At 48.7% G+C, this 26,504-nt stretch overlaps 1 protein-coding gene across 1 annotated transcript in view; it reads right to left on the bottom strand.

The window, feature by feature from the left end:
• FBXW4 (F-box and WD repeat domain containing 4) overlaps positions 1-26,504 on the bottom strand; it is a 91,372-nt gene that overhangs the window by 47,706 nt on the left and 17,162 nt on the right. The window contains exons 2-5 of the mRNA XM_065407464.1: positions 23,411-23,506; positions 21,640-21,825; positions 20,164-20,296; positions 17,544-17,638 (exon numbers count right to left, since the gene is read on the bottom strand). Coding sequence (XP_065263536.1) covers positions 17,544-17,638; positions 20,164-20,296; positions 21,640-21,825; positions 23,411-23,506 — 510 coding nt within the window. The remainder of the gene's footprint in view (positions 1-17,543; positions 17,639-20,163; positions 20,297-21,639; positions 21,826-23,410; positions 23,507-26,504) is intronic.

The following is a 26,504-nucleotide window of genomic DNA, read 5'->3' as shown; positions in this document are numbered from 1 at the left end:
TGGTCCAAGTTCTAAACTGGCTGGCGGGCGCAAGAGAGGAAGCTGTGTCTGAACCATGCTTTGAAGGGCCTGTGGGGGCAACAGTGCTTTCTGCACTACACAATGGTGGAAATCACTGGCTAAGCACCAGGAGCCGGAGTTTGCTGAAGGGCTAAACCAGCTTTTGACAGCTGTAGCCTCTTCTGCAGGCACACAGAGAATAGTTTCTTCATTTCAGTTTATTCAACTAGTTCTGTTCAGTGACTAATTCAAAGTTGAGAAACCAACTGGGAGTTGAAAAAGGAGGGAAACTTGTTTTCTTCTTCCAAATGATAAATAAATACTCAGTATGAGAGGATGAGATCTACTACTTCTAAAATCTTGAAGGACAGAGTGACCAAAAAACAATCAATTCAATTCACTAACTACAGATAATACTTCCTTTGTTTAATAAATCAGTCTGTTTTAAATGCAAAACATGATTTGGCAACCTTACATTTTTCTTCTCTCATGTATCCAGCATATTTAAGGTTGTTTTATTTAACTAATAAAAACAATTTTAAAATGCTGGTTTTGTGCATTTTTAATTGTATTCCAATTTCCATTCAAACGTAGTTTGACACAAGTGATGAGTAAAAAATTAGAAATCGAGAAAAGAAGAAGTGCATCCTTCACCACTTCCTAACATAAAAAAATGTTTAAACATTAACCATCTGAATAAGTGTATATTAAGCTATATAACTGCCTAAATTAATATGTACAGATATAGTGTATCCTTCTGGTTAGCAAAAAGAAGTACCAAATTATACCAACTAATGAGAATAAACTTTTCTTTAGGAAAATAACTAAAAGGTACAAATGAAAAACAAAATTCAAAGCGATGATTTAAATCCAAATTCCCAGCTTGCTGATTTAAATCATGATGAAAATCAGTGATTTAAGTCACTCTGATATAAGTCAATCCACTCTGCAGATAAACACGTTTCAAAATGCTTACTGTGGTTTGCATCCACATCCCTGCTACTGAACCCCCATCTGTACTCTGCTGTGACATGTAGCGGGAGAGGGAGGAAGGTTAGTCTGGAATACAGGTTCTACTGAACATGGTTTAACTTCCACCTGTCTAGGGTAGCTTCCAATCCTACAATCACTTAGCAAGCAGCACACTGACATCAACAGAAGTACTCCGATGAAATAAAGTTGCACGTTTGTATAACCCGTGCCATACAATGGACAGGGCTTTATATAAAACTTCCTCAAGCTCTAACGGTCCAACCCTACAAACCTTTGTTTATATGAGTAGAGCCTGTGTTGCTTTAGTTCCCAGTTTGAGAGAGATGTAAGAATAAAATGACCAAGATGATGTCAGACTAAAATCTGTTACTTTTGTAACCTTGTGCCAGGCTGAAACGCCAGCTCTGTGTGCTCAAAGACTGGGCTTTTTAGTCAAGATCAAGTGTAGTAGCAGTTTAAACATCCCATGCTTTCTCCTCGAGGCCATACTTGACGAGCAAAGTGTTTCCATCACTAGCTTCCTGCAATCCCATGATCTTCCAATGTATAGGCATTTAACCTCCTGAACCTGGGACTTGAGAGTTTATGGATTACAGCGCTAGCTAGGCGGTGTGTGCTACCTACACACGCACGTCTTCTCTTTTATATTAGTCTGTGTTCCTTTTTAAAAAGACAGTTTAAATAGTGCTTATCCAAAACAAACACCACGTTTAGAAAAGGGCCAGTGACAATAACTGTGCGAATCACTAAATAGTCCAATTCCTACTGCCCCCATGCACAGAACACATTCCCTAGCTTGGGAGGCCAAGCCACTGCCCTCTCCTCACATACATCCCTTCTTCTGTGATGCCCGCAGTCATGAATAGTCACGTATGGCTTTAATTCTCCCCCCCCCCTTTTCTTTTTTTTACATGTACATGGCTTAACTGAACCACCAAACTGTGCCACCTACGTGATCTCCATGTTGTAACCCTTCACCTACCACTCCTGGTCATGTCACATCCAACAGAAAGGCCTCGTCTCTAGTCAAATTTGCAGTGGTTTAACGAAAGGGATGACTTAAACCGTTACCTGAACAAGTGAAAAGCAGTGGGGGAACTCAGTTTGATTTAAACCAGGCTTTTGTTAATTTAAAATGAACTCTGTTTAAAAAAAAAAAAAAAATCACACCTTTAGTCAAACCAGTGCACTTTGAAGACAGACAAGGCCTTCAGCTGTAAACTCTTTGGGGCAGAGACTAACTATTTGGTGTGAAGAGCTTTTTTTTTTTTCCCCTCTCGCTCTCTCTTTTTTTTTTTTTTTTTACCAGCCTAAGTCTCTAACAGGTTATTTTTCAAGTTTTGCCCATAAGAGGCAGGGCCTTTAAGATCTGTCTCCATTTCTCTTCTGCACACTGCTCCCCATGCACCGGGATCTAACACTTACCACCTCCTGATGTACTTTTAAAGCCCTAACTCAGACAAACTCACTCCTGCCCCCACTCCCTGATTCTCTCCCAAATATATTTTTACTTTTAGAAGAACAAACAAGGGGAATGAAATTCCCCTAAGAGGCCCAGGGCCCTCTCCTTCCTTGTAATGAAACCCTGTAATGGAATGCCCTGCACTCCAATTAGGAAGAAATGCTAATTTTCTCCAGTTGAGCACCCCCTATAGATGTATCTAATTTGTTTCAATGCTTTCATCTCTCCCCTCCACCGCGTTTTCATTTAAAGGTTATGATCTGTTTGTGCCCTGCATGCCGCGCCCTGACAAGACACCCCTATGAGAGGGCTACATGCCCCCTGCAACCTTTCTAACCCCCGTCCTGAACAAAAACCAAAGCTCTTTTTTTCACTGTCTCTTTAAGAAGTGCAGAGAAAGGCGGGGGGAGGGGGGCGAGGGTTTGTGGGAAGGGGGAACGTCTGAATAAAATCATTTAAAAGTAAAACCTCCTGCCAGTTTGGATGCTGGTAATTTTTCTGGCAGGGTTAAGATCTCTGCACTGTGAAATCTACCACAAGGGACGATGCTGAACTGGCTGGGAGAGTCAGAGTTGAAGGGCCCTATTCCCATAGGTCTTTTCTACCTTAGATTGCTCGATGTATTACAGTGAGGCTGGCAATGTGATGAGCCCCACTGCAGAGGGTTTCACCGTACGGAACGGCTCGGGTGCTGGCTCTCTGAGTGGGGGTCGATTCAGGCCCTCCAGCACCAGCCCCTACTTTAAAAAGGGAAGGTGCTCGGGAGCAGAGCCAACGCGAGGAGGCCTCTGATTCAGAGCTTGCTTGCTGCTCCCATTTCATCGGCCAGAGACAATTTAGGGACCTTCTGGGTCATCTGCAAGACTCCTCATTTCCCAGGCTTTTTGGAGGGACGTCGGGGTGGATTTGTCCGGGGCAGGGGAGTTTGTTTGGGGGCCCGGGGAGGCTCTTTCTGAGATCTATGAATTGTGGTTGCACTGGAGTGTAGGCAACACCTAGACACTATGCTTATCGGCAGCTCTCTAAGTCCCCAGACCAGAACTAGCGCAGGACGGATGCACGTCCATTCTCAGGTGAGCCTCAAGATGGCTGTCTCTGTACACACTCGTGAGATGGGCACTCAGGATACCGGGACAGGATTACGATACATCCCCACACAGTGACTCCACGGTACCCACCACACTTCCCTTCTCTAGCACCTTCCTTCAGAGGCGCTCACGGCCCTTTGCAACCAACGGACGTCGCCTTAAGTTCATCCCATTCCTCCCAGTTACATCCTTCGAGCCACCCCAGACTATCCTCGTCCTCGGAGAGCTCTGAACTAGGCTGCCATGGTACTCCTACAACTGGCCTACGTTGGGGCAATTTTATCTCTGACCAGGGTAACAGAATCCCTAGAGCCAGACTCAGTGTTCGAGACATACAGAGACTCTGCCTTTGGCCAAGAGATCTACCACTGGTTCTTTAAGTGTTCAGTCCCTACCAACCCTTGCCCTTTTACCAGTGTTCTTCCCCGAATTCCCTCCAACTGACTGGGGCTTACGCGGGCAGCACAGCCATCCAGTAAGGTTGTTCCTTTGCAGAACAGTTAGACTAGCCAAGGGATTTCAACTCACACCCTGCTACATATGGAAGCCACGTGAGGACGTTCATCCTGCCGCCCGAGAAAGGGAGTTCCACCAGACCCAGCCACTCCATCGGTAGGTTCATGGGGGTGGGGGGGTAGCTCAGTGGTTTGAGCATTGGCCTGTTAAACCCAGGGTTGTGAGTTCAATCCTTGAGGGGGCTATTTAGGGATCTGGGGCAAAAATCTGTCTGGGGATTGGTCCTGCTTTGAGCAGGGGGTTGGACTAGAAGATGACCTCCTGAGGTCCCTTCCAACCCTGATATTCTATGATTCTATGAACTGTGCAGCTAAACCCAAAACACCCATTAACAAAATTCCTGTTACGCTACCAGAGAGGTGACGTGGTCTAATGAATCCAGGACTGGAAGGCAGCAACTCCTGGGTTCTAATGCCAATGCTGCCACTTACCTGCTTTGGGCAAGTGGCTTAGTAACCTCTGTAGAGTGAGGAGAACGGCAGCCAACAAGCGCTGTAAAAACATTCACTGTTATGAATGGGCACTTTGCTAATGCTGCCCATGACGGACAGAGCCATCTCAGCCATTTCCTGACACAGCAAGGGAATTTCATGTATCAGCTATATGCTACATTACAAACTGTTTCCTCTTTATACCCGCTGTGCCTCCACAGACTTTTCCGCTGGTGACATGAATCCCCACAACTCGGCTCTGCAGTCACTCACTGGAAAACGAGGAATGGGCAAGAGACGCAACGCTTTGCTCTTTGGAGACGCAGCCCATTCCCCCTCTTCCCCCCCTTCCTATCTGGTCCATGCGAACAAGCCCCGAGTGGGAAAGACCCTTCTGAAGGGGCCTGCCGTCTGGGCCAGCCGCCTTTCATCGAGAAGATGCCTCTTCCCGTTGGAAAATACAAGCATTGTGTGAAAATATTTTAATATATTCATGCACATTCCGATAGCTAGCCGGAGCGAGTGGGTCCCCTCCCTGCCTTCCAAATGATTTTCACAGGCGCCGATGCACTGGGAAGGCCACCTGTTTTCTCGCATGCCCGCTAGTATGTAAATGGTGGGAATATGCAGGCCAAGCGCTGCCGTTTTATTGTGCTGCCGAAAGATTTTACTAATTACTCGCCGAAACTCCAAAGCAGCGCGCCTGCTTTTTACAAAGCGAGAGAGTGGGGAAGGGGGGAGGGGAAAGGGGAAAAACCTAAAGGGAAAGAGGGGGAGAGAGAGAGAAAGAAAGGGATGCATTTCAAAGTTTCTCCAGCAATTGGAGTGGGGGGAAGAAAAGCTGGGCCCAATGTGAAATCATAGAGGTCAAAGGTGGGTCTCCCTCCCTTGTGAGAAAGTGGTGAATCAGGACGGTTTATCAAACGATCATCTTCTTTTGAAACTGGGAGGCAGTAGCTGGGACAATTCTGCAGATGTGCTTGATGAGTTCGGGACAAAAATGGGCCGCCTCCTCCCCCCCGCCCTCCTTTAAGGTCTCCCATCGGGGGTTGCTTCTCCCTCCACTGCCTCCAGGACCCTCCCCTCCCTTCTTCAGTGGTCAGCTGAGACCCCCACCCACTGATTGCCTTTGTATTCTTGGCCTTTGGACACACTGACAGGGTCCTTTATGAGACCCCAATCAAGACCCCCATGTCACAGGTACCTAGTAGAGATACCAGACCCTTTCAAATGAGGAACAACAAGGAAAATATGCTGGCCCATTGTCCCCGAGCGGCATTAAGGGAGATGAAAGGGGCTGGCTGCTCCCTCTCCACAGACCGCCTGCCAATCAACCCCAGTTATTAAGGTCACGATGTGGAAATTCTTTTGACCTACACCTAATCAAAGATGCACCAAGCCTTTCGAAACAATGTGGAGGGAGGTGGAAGCATTGGGGGGCAGGGAACAGGGGCAGGCATTTTCTCCCCTCTGCTCCCGTAACTACAGTGGATCTTTCAAATATATATATATATATTCTAGCAGGAGTTCCACCCCAACTGCACTTGCGCTGGTGTGGCTCTGCTGAAGTCAAAAGCCTTACTCTGGCATCAACAAGAACAGAGTCAGGGCCCACAAGGCTTAAACCAGGGTGCCAACGGACCAGTGTAAGGATGGACGCAGGAGTCTAGATTCCGAGCACAGAAGGCCCAAATCCTGCAAGGCGCTGGGCATCCCCCATGCCCAAGGACTTGATTACCTTTCACTGACCTAGCACTTTGCAGGGGGGCACCATGTGAGATGGAGCCCTGGATAGGTATAACTGGCTGAACAACAACTCTCTCTCAGCCTACGAGGCTGGAGGCCTCCAGGAAGGAGAGGACGGGGTTATGGTGGTGCATGCAGCAATGGGATGAAGTTCTGCTTAGGATAAATATCAGGAAACCTTTCTGAATGATGAGCGCTACCAATTCGGTAGAACTGTCGCCCAAGGGATGCGGCGGAAGCCCCGTCACTGGAGTCATCTATTAGACTGAAGGAAGCACCTGAGTATGCAGTAGGAAACAATCACGAACTGTGAATTCCAGGCCCGGATGCCCAGGCTAACAGGTCCGTTCCAGCCCTCAGCTCTACGGTTCTTAGTATCGATGACAATAAAATCATCTACACTTAAGAGCTGTGTTACTCACACAGTACTTGGCAATACAGCACATGCTCTGAACACGAGGCTGTGCCACTGCTAGTCAGACAGGTAACTTCAATCCAGTCCACTCCGAGGGCTTGAAACGTTCGCAGGAATCGCCAGCCCGGATCAGAGCAGGGCTAAGACACGGGTTAAAAAACAAACCCAGAATGGACAATTACAGCGTTTCCTGGCTTCAGGGGAAAGCTTCTTTGAGTAAGTGATTTTGTATCTTGACAACGTCCCTCAAACGGGTTTTGTGCTGCAAGTCACAGTGTTGAATGAACCCCACTGTGCTAGCAAGTGAGACTCTCCACCCCTGAAGATCTTGCTTTCACGTTGCATTTTGTTCCTCGGTGCCACCCAACCCTTCTCTCCCTCTGCCTCCCCATGCATGGAACGCTATCCCATGCCATCGCTCTCCCCCATTCGGGTCCCACCTCGAGACCCTCTTCTGTCACAACAGCTACAAGAAATCAGTCAAATATCTATTTTCAAACATTCATACCAATAAAGCCATGAGCACTTTTTACTTGTATGCTGGGTCACTTTCCCCCACCCTGTGTCTGCTTTTAGACTGAACTAGTCTTCAGTGGGCAGTCCACAAAGGAGGATAGTCTACTACTGCTGCCAGCTAAGGGGGCGGGGGGAAAGAAGAGAAGGGGAAGAAGGGGTGGCAATATAAGTTCTTAGGGCACCGACTGTACCTTCTTATGCATTTGTACACCACCTTGCACGTCTTTGGTTCTACCCTATTACAAGTAATTACTATCAAATTCTAAGCCTTATAGTTCTGAAGCTGTGATCTATGGAGAGCTGGCAGGCTGCACAGTGCTGTCCCCATTCCCAGCTGCTTCAACAAGTCCCCTCGGCGCGGGGACCGAGCAGAAGCCAGCCTAGCTGCCTCTCATTAAGTGGCCACCAGCGCACAAAGAGGAGAGGAGAGGAAACGGGAATCACAATCAGGGATTGGAACCAGCACTGGGAGTGCAGCTGCTACCCACCCACCAGGAGCGACCAGCCAGAGAGGAGCACCATGCTGCATGTGCTGGGGTGACAAGGAGAGGAGGACCAGACTGCAGGGAAGCACATGCAGGGCAGGGAGAGAGACCAGAGCTGCTGGGGAAGGAAGCGCAAAAGCAGACAGTGTGATTGGTGGTTTCCAGAAAGGATGCAACACTTCCCTGATATCACTCAGCAATCGCTGAAGCTGCTGCAGGGAAGCTGCCCGGTCACACACAGGGCAGCGAATGGGCAGGGTGGCGTCCACGAGTCATGGCCCACACTGTGACGGAGGTTGGAGGAGCCCTTGCGGTAGAGATCAATCCAGCGCCTGAGCCAGGTCTTCACGGAGCTGTACCCTACTGGCCGTAAGCTCCAGCTCTGCATGCCTCTTGCCCCAGATGAATCACAGACAAGGGGAGTATTAGTGGTGGTCCTCCAACTCCATCTCCCAAGCACATGCACCAAGCAAGTTGGCAGCTTTCACCTCCTTTTACTGTAAGCCACTGTGCTGTATGCAAAGGCATCCGATCAGGTCATCTGGAACTGCAGGCTGAGAACTCACGGTACATGGGTTTCCCTAGCCACCCTGCCACATCAACACTGCCCGCTTACAGATGGCACTTGGTGTGGCAGAGACAACCCAGGGGAGGGGAAGGTCTGAAGGTCACCCAGACGCTCCTAAAGCTCAGCATTTTAGTCTCACAGCGAGGACCTGTTACTACGCTGGAAAGTCATTGACTGGGCAGACCTCCTTGCTTTTACAGCAGCCAAATCGCCTGCAGAGCCCTGCGCCTGCTTCAGTGACAATCAACTCGTGTGCCACAGCCACGCAGTACAGCCTCACGGCACACACACGCACTCCGGAACAGCACAGAACACAAAGGTGGAGTCCCAGAGGCTTCCCTTAACAGCCTGCCCCCACCACAACCCACTGCGTGGCTACCACCACCAGCAGAACACACACCAGCCTCCAGCTCCCCTGGATTTTTATTTTTTCCAAAGGAGACCAAGATGGTAATCAAGGACATTGCAGCGTGACTTCCCACCTCGAGGTGAGAACTCACATCCTCGATAGGGCTCCCCAGGACTTGCTGGGGAGGAGAGCACTGCGAGCTGAACCTGGTTACAGGCATTTGCACCTGGGGCTCTCACACAGCAGCAGAGGGGAGGGGAACAGACAACACAGGCTTTAATTGTAGGAGTGAAACCTGCATCCTGCTGCTCATCTACCTTTGCAGGTCTGGCTCCGATTCTCTTTGAACCTCTGGCGCAGCTTGTCAGGTCGCTGCCCTCCCCAGAGGAAGATCAGAAAATACAGCCATGATTACTGTTGTACATTCGGCTTGCAAGCAAGAGAGATCGCAGCCTTGCATGTGTCAGGCCATGAAAGGGCTGTGACTCTGAAGCCGCCTGAAAAACAAACCCTTAATTTAAATGTTAATGAAAGTGCTGTAGAGACATCAGAGGCTCGCGTTTCTCTGCAAGAAGCAGAATCGCCAGTACTAGAATTTATGGCCCCCCTCACCTCCTTCTCTGCTTCATCAGCCAGAGAAGTTGGGAGGGGGGGGAAAAAACAACTAATTTTAACATTAACTCCACACTTCCACCCTGGGATGCAATTGCTAAATTATCTGTTGGCAGGACACTGATCAAAGGTGGAAAAACAAAAGGCACGCTGTACAGCCAAGCAAAAGTAAATAGCAGCCAAGGTCCAGGAAAATTACCTTCTCTCCCCCTGGAAGTTTGGACAAAGAAGACAAAGATCACAAATTGGAAATAGAAACTGGAAGACATAGGCCTGCCAGACCCCTGGACTGTAATCAATGTGACCCGAGAAAATGACAGTCGCATTTTCTCCTTTCTTATACTACTTTGTACGTTATACAGCAAAGATACTTCCCCCCCAGCTCTCAGAAACAGACTTCCCCCTTAAGCACCAAGGAAGAAACAAAAATACCCTCAATATAACACGCAACTGCACTGAATTAGAAATGGAGGCATTGGATAAATTCAGCTACCCGCTTGATACAGTGAAACCCATCCAAAACAGACACCTGATGTACTAATTTCTGCAACACTTGTAGTAGTAAATATTATAGTAGCACCCAAAGGCTGCAACTGGTAGAACCTCGGCAGCTACAGGAAGGATGGCAGGAGGGAGCTATGAATTAAAAAGGTAAGGAAGGAGCAAAATGCATAAGCGGGCATCTGTAGGTGTGTGCGTGTTTGGAGGAAGGAGGAGAGGGAACTCATATGTATGTGTGTTCACTCAAGTGGAGAAAGCAAAATAGGGAATCAATATCACACACTAATTAAGAAAATGGAACAAGACTCGATCTCACCAAAACCTAAGCTATTCCTTCCAACATAAGGCGAGCAGGGTCAGAGCACACAGATGTGGGTTGGAGAGCACCATTTTAGCCCCTGAAGGGAGAAGCAGAGAGAAAACTAGCTGAAAGACCTCCTGCATTTTATTCTTAGGTAAAGAAAAGCAATGGGCAAGGTTCTTCTCCATCACAACTCTGGCGCTCCATGTTCACTGCCTCACGGACTCCAGCGCAAATCAGCACCATTAGTTAGATGTTTTACGAACTGCCAATTCTGCAAACCCAACCAGGGATCTGACAGTCAAGCGGGGTTCTTCCTGCAGGCTAAATTCTCCTCACACTTCCATCGATACAACCACACTGCGTTCTGCCGGGTGACCCCTGTGCAGCCAAGAGCACCGCTTCCTACATTGCTGACTCGGCTAGCAATTCTAATGATGGTGCATGAGCCAGCCTAAACTCCAGCTCCCTCTCCCACCACCGTTTTGGCTCTGCTGAGGGAGCAGTAGGAAACAGTGACCAAAAAATATTACCGAAGTCAGCAGATCGGATTCTGATACACGGAGAGAGAAATCTGCTGAGAAAGGTGGTGCCATTTTTCCAGAGTCACTGGTCACAGGAGAATGCACCGTAAGAGCAGTTCCTCAGCTGTTGGGAATCGTCAGAATAGCTCCACTGATTTACACCTGGTTAATTGAGAAGCTTTGGGATACCAAAAGAATAGATCATTTCAGACAAGCTTCCAGCTGAGGTGGAGTCAAGTAGGATTAATAGAGCCAAGCAAAAATTAAATGACGAATAAATAAAGGAGCCTTTAGCCAGGTGCCCAAATGCAAACAGTGAACAGCACCATAGAAATACGCCAGTACAAGGAGTAAACTTTAGAAGAACTTGGTTCTAGTTGAATGGCCTTTGGGAAGTCAGGAGAGAGCGTCACTGCACACGTTTGGCTCTGGGGCGCACGTGCGTATCCATCCATCCAACCCTGACACAAACTTAACAGTGTATCGGACAGAGATGTCAAATCATTCAAGTCACAAAGGGCCTACTGCTGCATCTACCCTTACCTCAGGTCAGAGCTCACCTCAGTAAGGAACACACATGCACGTCGGCTACAAACTTCCAATACATGTACATTACACAACTCCTCCACTTAATCAGCTCAGCCCAAACGTCTGCCCTTTTCCTTTTGGTTTCCTGTCCTGCTTTAGACCATCAACCCTTGCACAGGATCCAGAACATAGGTCTTGGCAGGTAAATTAAAAGAAGAACGAACATCCAGCTGTTTTGTCTTCACATTTAGTCAGTCGTTCATGTCTTGCTAGGCTTTGCCATGGTTCCAGAGCTCTCTGATCCCACTGATTAATTAGAATCATATGCCATACAAATCATATGAACGGTTTTTAATTTTATGCAAAGCTTTTCAGTTTCCCTTTATATTCAGGGAAGCTTTTCCTGTCATTCCATACATATATATTTTGTGGAGAGAAAGAGATGGCGTTTAATATTAAAAAAAAAAAAAAAAACCCCACTTGTCAGCCAGATTTTTCCTTCCAAGATTAATAAGCTACACATTATGGCCCTGATTGTGATATCCAAATGTGGGCTTCCTACCTCCAGTGGGTTGTTCAGGATCAGACTCTTTTACCCCACAGAAATTCTGCCAGGCACCCATTACAAATCATTCACAATTATTCCAAGTAATGTGAAGTTTAAATAAAAAAATCTGAAAGAAAATGTTTCACACTCCAGAATCACTGCTGAAGCCTTACGTATGTTCCTGACTTCTCTTTGGGATGCACATTTACCCCAGCACAGCATGAGGATAGGTGCTATCAGGCAGCCAGAATTTTAAACAAGGGTGATCAACTCCCCCCCACAGTTTTGCACCTGCCTTAGCCTGCAAACACAGAACCGCACCTGACGCATTGGAGGCATTTTTGAAAATGCAGCTGTACTGGTGTAATCATCCGTGTGCTTGTTAAGTGCCAGCGCGCTTGGAGAGGACAACAGAGGACAGTTCTCCCTGGCCCGAACTGTTTAAAATCTAGAAGGCAAACACTGAAGGAAAGGAAGGAGTTGGTTTGGATAAAAGGGGATTTGAAACCTAGTACTTCTTAGAAAATAAGTGCCAAAGGATTTCGGAATCACTGAGAATAAAAGTTGAATTCTTTTCAGAGTGCACTACCTCTTTTTCCAGTTTACAAGTCTCTCCGTCATAAAAAAAGGACTGAGCTGCAGTCAGGCTCTCCTCAAGAAAGGTGCTTTTAGACAGCACGAGACACACTGCAAACCCTGTGTTTCTGAAGCCATAAACGCCAGGCACTGACACCGGTTTTCTCCATAAACTTAGCCCCAAATCAAACAGTGCACAGTGATCGCTTCTCTTTTCTGGCTTCCCTCACCTCTGGGAGACATGAAGCATGAAGGTGCAGCTATTCCACTGGAAACCCTAGAGGCTTGGATTCACTTTGCAAATTTGAATCGGTCCATTTCATGCAGACTTGGACTGGTCCCCAAACACAAATAAGTCACCACAGTAAGCAGCGTTAAATGAAAAACGTAACACGCACATTACAGAGTTCAAAAGGCAAATGAATTCGCAGTAAGTTACGAGCGGCTGGGGAGAGGGGTTTAGAGTGGAAGCACCTTTGCAACCTTAACTGCAGTGTTAGCTATCATAGTGGAGAGCCAGCTTTTGGGAGCCCTCAAAGCTGCACTCCAGTGGGGCTCCCACCTTATGGGACACCCCCAAAGTCCCAAAGGTGCCACATTACTGTGCGCTTTACTGCTCTCAGGGCACTGATCAGCAGAGATGCTGGCTGTACTGAATGCAAGAGGAGAGATTGTGCAGAGAAGGTGAGGGAGAGGAGACCGAAGGTGATGGGATGCAATTCCTTTACCCCATATAACTTTGTTAGGGAGCTCCACAATTGTGAAGCTGGTCTTACCACTAGAATGTGAGTATGGCATGACAACGAGGAAGTCACACAGCTGAACATATAGTTCCATGTGCATCAAAAAGAAGAGGGTTACCCAAATAGTCAGTCACAAACAGAGAACTGAAAAATCTGTATTTAATTGCAGATGTTGTAAAAATAATCACATAGAAGACTAAACTAGCATTAAAAATGTGGATTCTTTACTTGTTGCCTGAGTGTGGGACCACCCCTGACAGAACAGATGCAAAACTTTTGTGGGGAGGAGTCACAGTAAACTGAATGCAGTTAATAGGTGCATGATTTAATAAAAAGCACTAGAAATGACATACTATAGGTGTTGTACAGGCTCACTCTATAATACGGGGACAACCTGATCAAGACAGGAGGATTATATTCCCTATAATGTCTCTTTAAACAAAAACGAATTGCTGGAATGATTGTTTTGTTTCTGGTATTTACATGGCAAGGATTTGAGAACTTGTTCAGACTTCCTAAATAAATACATCTATTTTTGTTTTTTTAAAGGTGCTTAATTGATATCCCTGAAGACCAAAGTCCTCTTCATCCACCGAACAGATCTAGGCCAGGCAGCACTAGCATAATGTACCCCACAATGTGCAGCGAGCGTGCCTCACCCCAATTCTGGGAGGACCCTCTTCAGGCCCAGGAAGGCGAGGAAACATCCATAGCCCATTTAATCTTCTCTGCTGAAGTTGCCAACAAGAGGGCCAGGAGGGGCCAACTGTGATAGTGGGGTTTGGGGTGTGGACCTCCATTCGCTGGTAAGTTGCTTAGAAGCCCACCCCACACGCTCTTCAGGCAGGCCACCTGCTTGCCACCAGAAGGCTAGAACTTCGAATTGCCACCTACTGAGGATGGATTTGAACTGCTGTCCTAGAAGGGAGTTCAGTATAACCAGGGAGCCTTTTCACCTCACGCTCAATGATACAGGGAAGAAGTTATGAGGAGCAAAGTGCAGTAGTGAGACCCAGGGGCCATTCACACCATCGCCTGGAGAATCTGCTTTTCTTTGCCACTTCCTATTTACTCTACGAATGGTGCTTTTCAGGCCATTTCCCCAGCTCCAGGGTGCTAGCGCATTCCAAATCGAGGGCCTAATCCAGCTCCCCGGGCCAATTCACGTGAGCAGCACCAGCAGGATTGAGACACTTGTAACATTCCCTTGCTCTCCACAGATGGGACTAACTTCCTGCCTGATCCAGTTCCACTTAAGGACACCACTTTACATAGAGAGCTCATCAGTAGCCACTCACACAGCTAACCCCACCTCCCCCCACCAGTACAGCACCACTCCCGACGGCACACACTGAAGCTACCGTACAGGGAGGGACCTCTGTTTTGACTCCCAAAGAAGTTATGATTCTAGGAAGTTCCAGCAGAAGATGTAGAACCCCTGAATGCCCTTTATCAGCTCACGTGCAGTTCTCCTAGGGAGCAAAGAAAACTCATGGCTGCGGAGAACTTAGACGTAAAGAAACACTTTGATACACTGCGGCACCCATCTGGTCACTCTAGCTTTCCTCATTTCGAGTGGGCTGCACTGTTGAGCAGACAGGGCCCCAAGGTCAGATTTTTATTTTTTAACTACAGAAAAAGAGTGGGTGCATTTACGAATTGCAATGGCAGGGAAATGACTAAGTGAGATATGTCCAGATAATCCCAGCAATTGACCTGCACCCCACGCTGCAGAGGAAGGTGAAAAACCCCTGAGGTCACTGACAAGCCGACCGGGGGGGGGGGGGGAGGAAATGCCTTCCTGATCCCACACAGGGTGGTCAGCTAGACCCTGCCCATGTGAGCAACAACCAGCCAGGAGAGCACATGGACAAGAGAATGCTCAGGGCCACCCTGTCCAGCAGCCCATCTCCAGCTGTGACCATCTCTGATGCTTCAGAGGCAGGAGACCAAAAGAACTAGGCTACAGAAAAGCAAGATGGGAAACTGAAGTGCTGACTGATGGTGGTTATTAAAGAATCCATGGTGCTTTTCCAAATGGTTGGGGTTTTAACTCCTGTGGCCTGGCCAACTTCCAGTTTAAGAAATTGGATTCTGTCTGAATTCCCTGGCAGTTTCAAGTTGATTTGGTGGCATTCTTTGCTTCCTGTCCTAGCTGTTGTGCACTATTGCTTCGCGTGGTTAAAAAGCGTCTGTGTTCCACCATAGAAGGGCCTGGCTGCACTTCAGTGCCGGCTGCCCGACACGGAGGGCCAGATTCTGATCTTGCATCAGTTGCACACCGGGGTAGCTGCTGACTTCTATGGAGGAGCTCCTGATTTCATTCAGTGTGGGAGAGGGGAGAATCGGGGAAAGAACGTGCAGTATCTGGGATGAAATGGAAGGTGCCAGTGATATTATGTTTAAAACAACAACTCCCCTGGCTGACGAACGGCACTACCCAAGTTCTATCCTGAGTCCTCCCTGCCCTCTTCAGCTCAACAATGCAGACGCTTTAGACCAGGTGTGCTGGGCATGTAAAGCAGAGAAGTACAGGATCCCAACGGCTCAGGCAGGGACAAGCCCCCCAATAGCTGGCCTGGCTAGAGATCAGAGACGATTTTAGATACATGCTCGTTAAACAGCGAACAATACGTTTATTAGTGAAAATCCATCTCCCCTGCTCCTGCTCCCCCACTCCCGTGCCCTCCTGCCTGCCCCTGCTCTGATCCCCTCTCTCTTCTAGGATGGCAGCGATTTGTTCTTAAAAGCGACAGGTTTATAGGTTAGCCGACACCTTCACTCTGTGGAATTTTAATTAACTTCTCCCATCGTCAATGTGTTAAGGAGCGGGGTTTCCATTATGCGGGGTCAGCAGTGTGTTTCGGGCCCTGCTATATCAGCCGTCAAATTGAAGAATTAATGACGTGGCTAATCGGCTCTAATTCTTAAAAAAAAAAAAAAAAAAATATGGAGGGGCAGCGAGAGGGGAGGCTGGCGGGATTCGCGGTCTCATGAAACGAGCGAGTGATCCGAGCCCACTCGTTTGTGGGGTAGCTACTCTGCAGCCGCCCATTTGTCACCCAGCGGGGGGAGAAAGACGCTAGGTAAATATTGTGACAGAGAGTGTGCACGAGTGTGTGCGCGCCGGCGAGAGGAGACAGTGTCCTGACAAGAGGCCAGCTCCACAGGTCATCACTTAGGAGAATACAGCAGCCCGCTGCATAGCTCTTCCCAGCCATGGCAGAAGGACCAACAGATGCCGTCGGAAGGGAAAACCACCCAGGCCCCTGCCAAGAGATTGAAGGCCAGCACGGGTGCCTTGGTCACCACTGATACGACTGTGGATGGCTCAGAGAGCGGCCTGCACGCGCGCACGCCCACCCACCCACAAAAAGCATCATGGAACTAGGCACAGGTGAAGCTCACTTGGGCAGGAGGTTCAGCTCCATCACCCCCCCAAGACCCACCCCACGTAAAATGGATGGGGAGCTGCAAAACTGGCTTGGAAACCTAATGAGGACAAGTTCTCACGGGAAATTCCTGGCACTGGGCTGGCCTAAAATTCATCCCATTGAAACTCAGGGATGGCAGAGCCCAACAGAGCAGCGCAGGGTGCAGTGTCCGTTGCGATGGGGACACCGGGAACACATGGGATAGAGCTCAGTGCACAATATGGTCCACAGTCTGCAGAGTAATTTGGGATCATTTAGGTCTATAGACACCATCCGGGCATTATTAGCAGCTCTATCCGGGTCGCTCCCGGGGACAGGAAAGGAGGCATGTCTCCTGCAGGAGGGACGACATCAAGGCCAACTCAACAGCACATACACATGGCAGTTCACTGCCAGTCCAGTTCGAAGATTTACTGGACACAGGTTCAGTTTCTCTGAGTTTATCATCATTCCACCTTCTCTGAAATGGGAGGCACAGACTCTTTGATCAGTAGATTGGAAGAGGCTGCAGCTTCTACACTCGCTGCTGTACGCAACATCTTGACATCCTCTACTGAACAGTGACAATCCTAAGGCCTCAACTGCACGCTCAGGAGCGGGGTTAAGTTCAGAAGAGTAGCTGGAAAACAGCATCTTCGCATTCCATTTACTTTCCATTAATGACCTTCCCTATCCAATTTGCTCCATTCCCAAGCCAACTGAGCTCACTGGCTCCACAGGCCCAGCCTGACCTCAGGATTCAGGAGGACCCCTTTCTGCTTCGCTCGTCAGCAGGCAAGAGGCTGGAGTCAGAGCGCAGGACACAGAATAGGATCTGCCTTGTTTCTCCACAGTGCCACCTGGGCTGAGAGGAGTAAAATGCAAGCTCTGCGTGTAAAGCTGAGCGGCTCTCACTCGGCAAGTGAACAAGGGAGCAGACAGGGATGGAACACCAAGGGGCCATTTCTACAGAGTCACTTTCAAGGCTGGGACCACATGGCTCTGGTGGGAGGTGACCCTAAGACTTCTGCCCCCATGGAGGGCTACAGTGATTCGAACTCGGCCTATTCCCTCCTCATCTGCCCCCACCCCTATCAAGTTCCTAGACAACTGCACCACTATCTTGGATATATTTGCAAATCCAGAGTACCAGGGGATGGGGAGTGGGGGGGGGGAGGGGGGGAAGTTAAGCAGTACCTGTTAAAATGACTAATAAAGGTCTTGATTACCTTAATAATGGACTAATGGCGATGGACCAGACCCGGTCCTCAGTCTGCACCGTGTGTAAACAATGCCCAACTCTGCCAGAGGATAGGGACCAAACCTGGAGAGACAGAGAGGTGCTACATCAGGTCACCCAGAAGCAGGCAGGGAAGGGTACAGGCATCCAAGCCTGTGTTTGAAGAGAACCACCCCCTCCCTGATCTTCTGAATGAACTCTCAGTCATACAATTGCACCAGCAGGAAAAGCACAGGCCTCAACTGTGTCCCCAAGCGACTTTACTGCCAGACTTTGATCCTCTCTCAGCCCCAGCCCAGCTGATCATCAGCTCCACTCCGTGGAACAGCCAAAATGACACTGCAAGCTCCTCAGGGCAGGGACCTGGTACTACAGAGCGTGCAGTGCAGAGCTTCCAGAGCAACCAGATCAGGGTATGTTCAAATACCCCCTTGTTCTCCTGCGGGGGGCGGGGGGGACATAACTGAGTATTTCCATTTGTACTAGCTCGGAAATTAATTGCAGGCTTGTCTCATTTGTGCTCCCGTATAGACCCATCTCCGTAGGCCCGGCTTTTTAAGCCCACCCCCTAGGTATCTTCAAACAATAGACATGCAGAGAGGGCAAGGCCCTTGACCTCCCAGCAGCCTGGAAGAATCCCCTCCCCTCCCCCAACACATGCTCCCCTTACACTGACTCACCCTTGCCATCCACCGCACCCCTTGCCTTCCCTAGAGATGAACGGTCGGAGCAAAGTGTGGGGTTCTGCCAGAGCCCCCCTGATCCCCAAGCCCCCTCCCCCTCCTCAGCTTGGCTGGCTCTCCGGACTCTAGCCCTTAGCTCCCTTTTTCTCCCCATGCCCAATGTTTTACTTAGAGACTTCAAAGCCGGGGGTGCCGTGTTTGTTTGTTTGTTGATAATGCCCAGGATTGCAGGCTATTCCCGTCAGCAGGGAATTTAGCACCTAGTGTCAGCAAAAGCAGCAGAAAAGCTTAACTCTTTTCAGGCGTCCCTATCTCCTCCAGGTTAAAAATGTTGCTCAGCGCGCGCTATCTGGTGCCTATCCGGGAGGAATGTACATTAGCAGCTCCTCGGAGCTTAGCTCTAATCAACACTCGGAGAGCCCTCAATAGCATCCACTGCACTTACAGCTCCCTTAAAGGACCGCTGCGGATTCCCGTCCAGCCGCCAGACATTACAACGCACACGAGAAAAATCCCTCAAGTGACTCCGTCCATTATGGCCAGATGGGAGGGTCAGGCGGACAAGCTCATTCCGGCTGCAGAACCGGGCAGAATACAAAAAGTTAAATTCCCTTTGACCTTCGGGCGTTTCTTCTCAAGGTCATAAGAGGTCTGACCTGCTCCTGCCCATGGGAGCTGTGTGACCGTGCTGCCCGAAACACAGGCCCCGCGGTCCTACTTGAGCACAGTTTGGTGCCCGGCCAGCTTCAAACTCATTCAAGCCCAGGCAAACTCTGCCCAGAAATTGTGTTCGACAAAAACATAGCTATGGAACATAGAGTGACAATGGGTTAGAAACATCCAGAGCGGCCAGCCAAGCCAAGCCAAGCAGGACAGCGTGGTCCAAGGGTCAGGGCGCTAGCCTGGGGCTCGAGAGACCCAAGTTCAATTCCCTGTTCTAACACAGGCTTCCCGTGTGACCTTGGAAAAGCCACCAGGTCTCTCACGGCCTCAGTTCCTAGTCTATGAAATGGGGTAACAGCACTGCCCTATCCTGCAGGGGTGTTAGGAGATGCTCCCATACTAAGGGAATGGAGGTCACATAAGTACCTTAGATCCAGACCAGATGCACAAGATAGTGACAGGGGCAAAGGCCCAATCATGAAAAACAAGAATTGAATAATCTTTACACGTCCTGCTCGTCTGATCACCTGCATATCAGGAGAAACGTCTAGAGAGCGAGAGCTTTTCAACCCGTGGAACAGCTTCCCAGGGGAAGGGCCGCGAGCACCATCACTTGGGACATTTAAAACTCAACTGACCACCACTCTGGGGAATTCTTCTCTAGCTCCATCCATCAACACAGCACTGCACGATCAGGGCAGAGTGCTAAGAGAATAACGAGTCCTAGCCTCAAGGAGCCTAGGCCTAGCACGTACTAGCTAAATGGCTCCAATTTGATATGAAAGTCACTGAAAGACAAAAAATGGGTCCTGGCTGTCCCTGCACACTTCATGTCTTTTTACAAAAAACACTTTTATAGCTTGGAATAACGCCGTAAAGAAGAGCCCACAAAAGAGAGACCGTCCCGGACGCTTGGGATGAAATTTGAGAGCGACAAACAGAAAGGGAAATACATGTTACAACAGCATTATAAGGCCAAGCCAAAACTCCCCCGTAAGTCCATCTGGTCTGACCCTCTGTTACTACCCCATCTCACCTTTCAAGCCAGTGGCTAGTTCCCCCAGCTCCTGCTGGACCCCTTTCCTGGTGGGCTGACATCGCAAGCGGCTCTCCAGAAACCTAAGCAAGGTTTATTGTGCTCCCAAGCCAGAGAGGCAAGTGCAGGGCTCAAGGTCCCATTCAACCCGCCTTTAAACACACGCAGAGCTCACAGCTCACCTCTCTGCAACAGCACGTGCAGTGCCGGACACGACGCTTGCTCACCTTTGCTGTTCTGTCCCTGGAGCCGCTCACGATGATGCCCCCTTGACAATCCACACAGTTCACCTCCTGCTCGTGCGCAGAGAACTTTAAAGTCCATGGCTCCTTCAGCATAGAGAGGACGATATTTCCATCACTGTGAAATAAAACCCCGAGCGGGAAGTCATCATCTTTGCAGGGCAGCTAAAGCATCAGCACTTGATGAGCGCGTCTCCAGTTAATGTTTGGTAGAACTGCATGAGGACTAGAACACCTGCAATCCCAGGGGAATGGAGGATTCATTCCCCCCACCACACCCACCCAGTTCCCATTAGATCCTATTTCTGGTCATCCCAGGCCAGAGCAGCTGCAGATGGCAGCATGTTCTCACCAGTTTGGGACCTTCTCAGTGAGGGCCATGCTGCACAAACCAGCACAGTAGCCATTCCGTCCTCTGGTGTTCCTGAGGAAGCCGGAATCCTGTCCAGATGCTATGCAGTGGGGGTGGGATGGCAGGGAGCCACATCCCTCCCCCTCATGCCAGGGCAGCTAGAAGCACAGGAGCAAGATCTGACCCAGAGACTGAATGAATTGTATTAACTCGGCAAAGAATTTGCTACCTTGTTATGCCAGTAAAATTATAGAAACTGGAACATGTCTCAGAGTAGCAGCCGTGTTAGTCTGTATCAGCAAAAAGAACAGGAGTACTTGTGGCACCTTAGAGACTAACAAATTTATTTGAGCATAAGCTTTCCTGGGCTAAAACCCACTTCATCGGATGCATGCAGTGGAAAATACAGTAGGAAAATATATATAAACAGAGGACATGAAAAAATGGGTGTTGCCATACTAACTCTAACGAGACTAATCAGTTAAGGTGGGCTATTATCAGCAGGAGAAAAAAAACTTTTAGAAATGGGACATCCTGATGATCACTACAAGTTTTTTTTCTCCTGCTGATAATAGCCCACCTTAACTGATTACTCTCGTTATAGTTAGTACTACCACGCTCAGGTACCAAAAGATGAGCATCTTATAAACTAGGTCTTTTCATTTGCTAAAGACCAGGTAGATGCAAGTTGTTTGTGTGCACAACTGTAGCTAGTGAATGCCCAGTTCCGAATATCATGCCCCTTGACGGTCGAGATGCATTGTCCTTACAGTCACCATTATTGCAAAAGAAAAAAATATATATTAAAATCCCTGGCAAAATCGGCACTGCTTAGCCCCCTTATCGGCAGCATCTGCAAAAAGATCAAGGCTTGAACGGGTCATTAGCATGAGACTGTGCTCTACCCCTGGAGAGGTCTCTTTCGGGAAGAAGCAAATCAAACTGGCAGGAAAAGAGCAGTGCAAGGAAGTTAAATATGGTGGAACATGGAGCACTGGATGGCAAACACACTGTTCTGCTCTGAAACAGATTTATCCAGAGTGCTTAGAAAATTAATTCCTCTACTGGGGCAGCTGAAGAGCCCTGGCCCCACACGGCACTGAGCTTACCCTCCTCCACTGACGATGTGGGAGCTGGTGAGAACAAATCGACACACATCTTCCTGGTGGCCGGAGAAGATGGCTTGAGGACGGCGTTGTAGGCCAGTGCTGTCTGGACGAAACCGGTAGGCCCGGATGTCTTCTGCCTGGGACAGGTAGAGATACTCGCCATCTAAATGCATCCAGGGCATCAGGCTGCAGAGACAATGACAAGGGAAACAGATCAGACAGCTGCTGGCCACCCCGGGACATATTCCTAGGAGCACAGGTCTGAGTATAGCGTCACAGCCAGGAAACAAGTACACTTCTCAATACATGCCAGAGCAAGGTTCTTTCTGACCAAGGTTCCAGACCTGAGGAAGAGGCCAAGAATGGAGTCTTTGGAAGAGGGGCTGGCTAAGGAATCTAGAGGCTTAGATATGAAATACTTAGGACTCCCATGGCCTCTTTGCAGGGGTAGGTTTTGTTCTGAGATGGCCTTTGAGTTCCTCTTCCTTCCTCCACACCCATGTGAACATCCAGCTTCCCCACAGACTCCTCTAGCCTGTCTCAGTGGGTCTCTCCCCGCTGCAATTTAATTAACTCTCTACATTTTTCTACAACTTTTTAATAAGAAAAAGCAACCAGTTTTAATTCAGGATAAGAGAACAAAAGGGAAGACAAAGTAGTTTGGATCGTGGCTTTATTAAATTAGCTAATGAACTGTCAGAGCCCAGCTCTGAAGGCAGCACAGAAATGAGGGTGGAAATCCTGTGACACCCCGCCACCCACCCCGCCCAGAACAACTCTGTGACGCCTCCCTCCCCCCCTCCATGATCCCATTTTGGGTCGGGACACCCGTGGTTACAACACCCTGAAATTTCAGATGTAAAAATCTGAAATCATGAAATTGACTAGTTTTAAAACCCACTGGCCATGAAATTAACCAAAATGGTCCGTGAATTTGGTATGGCCCTTCTCACTTGTCCTCAGCCTGGCTGATGTGCAGGCTGCATTTACAGGAGGCCTGGTTCTCAAGCAAGGGACCTTGTCTTCCTAGATGTTTTGCAAAGCACATAGCACAGCTTTGGACGCAGTGCCCACAAGTTAATAATCACATTCACCTCTACTTACTGCTACGCACACATCTCGTTATCCTGGGAAGGAACTAAGTTAATATTTTAAGATTTGTGGACTGCGTCCAGACCAAAGGCCAGGTGGGGGCCCAACAGTGGAAGGCAATGAACAAAAGAAGTGAATCTTGAGGAGGGATGTGAAGGAGAGAAGCTCATGGACTGTATTAGCTCAAGGGATTATTCTAGGCTTAAGGTGCAGCAAGGGAGCAGCGAAGCCCGTTCTATTGTCAGAGCACAGATTAGGAGCGGCGCAGTGGTATGAGACAAGATGCAGACAGGCTCTGAAGACAAATCACTCAACAGTTTAGGATCCAAAGTGAAGAACACTGTACCCAACTAGAACTGCCTGGGGAAGCAGAATGCATTTACCAGGGCTGGAATATGCCCCAACCCCTATTGTTGGGAGAAGCACCATAGGCTCCTCATTGACGGGTGAGACTGGGTTCTCGGGTTTGGGGTCTAGTGGGCTAGGCAGCACCTCCAGTTATCCCACTGCAGTTTCATCAGGTAAGTCAAACGACAAAGCAGCCTTGTCTGTGTCACTTGTAAGACCCTAAAGATCTTAGGGGGGGGGCTCGAACAGTCTGAAATCAAAGTACAGAGGCAAACCCAGTGTCCCCTATTGGCTGCCACAGAACAGGGTAAAAGAAAAAGGAGCCACTTGCTTGCGTTTCCATTTCAGGAGCGTTTCCCTCCGGCAGCGCCCGTGCCTCCAGTTCTGAGAGACCTTCACCCTTTCCTTCACTGGGATGCCAGCCGCTCTGCAGATACAGGAAGACAGACACAGTGAGCCCCGAGCACTGATGCAGCATGTGGACCTCACACGATCCGGCCAGGGTCACGTTCTTGCTCCAGTTCCATAAGTGACCAACCAGCACGCACCGAGCTAGCTGGAAACTCAGGGCCTGACTCACACTGGGCAAGGAAGAGAGGAGCACGGCCTCGGTAGTACTGACTGGAGCCATGCTAGGCACCGCAGGGGAGAGTGCAGTGCGAGCAGGCCTGCCTTTACTTTTCAGGTGTAGCCAGTGTCCCAGCCACAACTGTCACGATGCAGGGGGGAGGGAAGGCAGATGCAACATAGCCCTGCTCACACCTCCACTGCCCAGAAACACCCCTTGGGGCTGGTCAGCACCGCACATCGGAGTCCTTGTGCCCCTACCAGCACTCCTCTTGGACAGGGGACATGGAGTGAGACAGGGAAGAGCTTCTGCCATCCTCCCTGCACACCCTGGGGCGTTTATCCCGTGGAAGGCATAACCTAGCCCTTCACTAGCTGTGCATGCATCTTTGATGCAGCAATGGTCCAATGCACTCCTGCAGGCTGGGAATTTTCTACCATTTGGAAGTTACAACAGCTCCTGTCCTCAGTAAATCAAAGCCAGTTTTTAACCCCAACTTAAGCAAAGGTCCTACTCCTCACTGAAGGCTAAATTCATACCCAGTTCCCCATTAAAAGCCATTTCAGTTTGTAGCCTTATCTTTAAAAAAATGTCAAGAATTTTATTTTAACAGTAGGAAGAGATTATTTCTCCCCCACTCACTCCTCAGCTGAAGGGGGCTCAAAGGGATTCCATGCCCACTTGCTGAAGATTTTGCTCTTCAGGCAGATCTCAAGTATGGAAGAGTTCAGCCTAAAGAGCGAGTGTTTTGAAAAGTTCATGGATTACAAGACCAGAAGGGACCATTATGATCCTCTAGTCTGACTTCATGCAAAGCATGGGCCAGAGAACCCCACCCAGCAATCTCTGAAGAAAGCCCACAACTTGTGTGTGAGCTACAGCATTTCTTAGAGGGGTTTGATTGAAAGACCGCAAGTGATGGAGAATACTCTGCATTCCTAGGAAAAAGTTCTTCTAACGGTTAATTATTAAAAATCGCACCTTATTTCTAGCCTCCATTTGTCTAGCTTCAGTTTACAATCATTAGATCTCGTTATGCCTTTTTCTACTAGATTAAAAAGAGCCAACTACTATCAAAATATCTCTTCTCGTGTACATACACCTCTACCCCGATATAACACGAATTTGGATATAACGCGGGAAAGCAGCGCTCCGCGGGCGCGGGGCTGCGCACTCCGGCGGATCAAAGCAAGTTCAATATAACGCCGTTTCACCTATAACGCGGTAAGATTTTTTGGCTCCCGAAGACAGTGTTGTATCAGGGTAGAGGTGTACTTTTCAGACTGCAATCAAAGTTATGATCATGACCCCACATACTCTGAGGCAAACAACCTAAATTCTGCAGCAGATTCCGTGGCTTCAGCATGCACAGGGATCCAGTTACGAGCAGGTGAAAAACAGTTCATAAAAGAAAAACTATTCCGCAACCTGATCCATAACACCCACCAGAATACATAAACACCCGCATCCACTGCTGAACTGCAGCTGCATCTGGGGTGGAATAAAGTAGCTATTCAACAGTGCCCAGCAAGGCTACGCAACAGTTTAGAACAAGAAGTATTCAGCATTCCACAGAAACTACAGTGAGCATTTTACAGGAGGCGGAACAGAATTACTCAAAATGGAATTTGGTGAGACCGACACAGCTAACACTCCCCATAGGATAGGATATTAAACACAGTAATCTAAACATTTCAACTAGTGACTAAACAGAGCCCCAAACCATGACTGGCAACCCTATACATAGCTTATCCCCAGCAATATTCTGATAAACCCAGTGAGTTGCTGTTCCATAATTAGCAAATTCCCCGGTTCCCTCTAACGCTGTTCCTGGATGACCTCCTTTGGCCCCATGGTCACAGCTGCTCACTCTCTCTAGCCTAGTCTCACCTTCCACTCTTACATTGCCAACATCTCCTCCTTGACCATGACTTGGTCAACGCTTCTCCAGCCTCCCGGCATCTCAGCTGCTTCCACTCTAGCCAAAACTGCTGCTGCTAAAAGAGTCATCTTCCATGCCCTCTGCTCAAACGCGGTCACTCCCCTTTTTGACTCTTTTCTCTGACTTCCCCTTAAGTTTCACAGCAAGGCTGGATTTCTTGTCCACACCATCCATGTCCTGCACAACTACGCCCTGTCTACACCTCTGCTCTCCTTTACTTACATGTCCTTCCTAACGGCCCCCTTGGCACTGAGGGCTGGTCTATACTGGAAACTTACATCAGCATAGCTACATCTCTCACAGGTGTGAAAAATCCGCCTGCCTGAAAGCCCGAGCTATGCCCACCTAAACCCCGGTGCAGACAGCGCTAGGCTGACGGAAGAATTAGCCACCACCTTTCGGGGAGGTGGATTAACTACAGCAATGGGAGAATCACGCCGATCGTTGTAGTGAGCGTCGACACAAACGCGGCAGCCCTGCAACTGTGCCACTGTCGCATTTTACGTGTAGACATAGCCTGAAGAAGGGCAACGTTCGTTAATATTTAGTTTAATCGCAACGATTAATTTGAGCGGTCCCCATCTCACTCATCCCAACTGCTCTCCCTGCAATAGATCCGCAAGCTGCCAAACGGCCACAGAAACCATTTCTAATGTCTTCTCCAAACACTGGATGGGAAAATATCCCGCTTCTCTCTACTCCAAGAAGCGCACGCACAGATGAGAGAAAGGGTCCAATTCCGTATTCACAAAGCATTAGAAAACACTCTCTTGAGAACTATCTTGCACTGTCTCCTGACCGGTCATTGCTATTTCTACTTTCTATGACACTGTCACAGTTACGGCTTTATTCCCAGCTCCAGGCATGATTTACCTAGGCTAATCCACACACAGAGACAAGCACATGCCTAGTTCT

Source organism: Emys orbicularis, chromosome 7 (assembly GCF_028017835.1).
Source record: "Emys orbicularis isolate rEmyOrb1 chromosome 7, rEmyOrb1.hap1, whole genome shotgun sequence".
NCBI lineage: Eukaryota > Metazoa > Chordata > Testudines > Emydidae > Emys > Emys orbicularis.
This window is presented reverse-complemented; position numbering and strand designations above follow the sequence as displayed.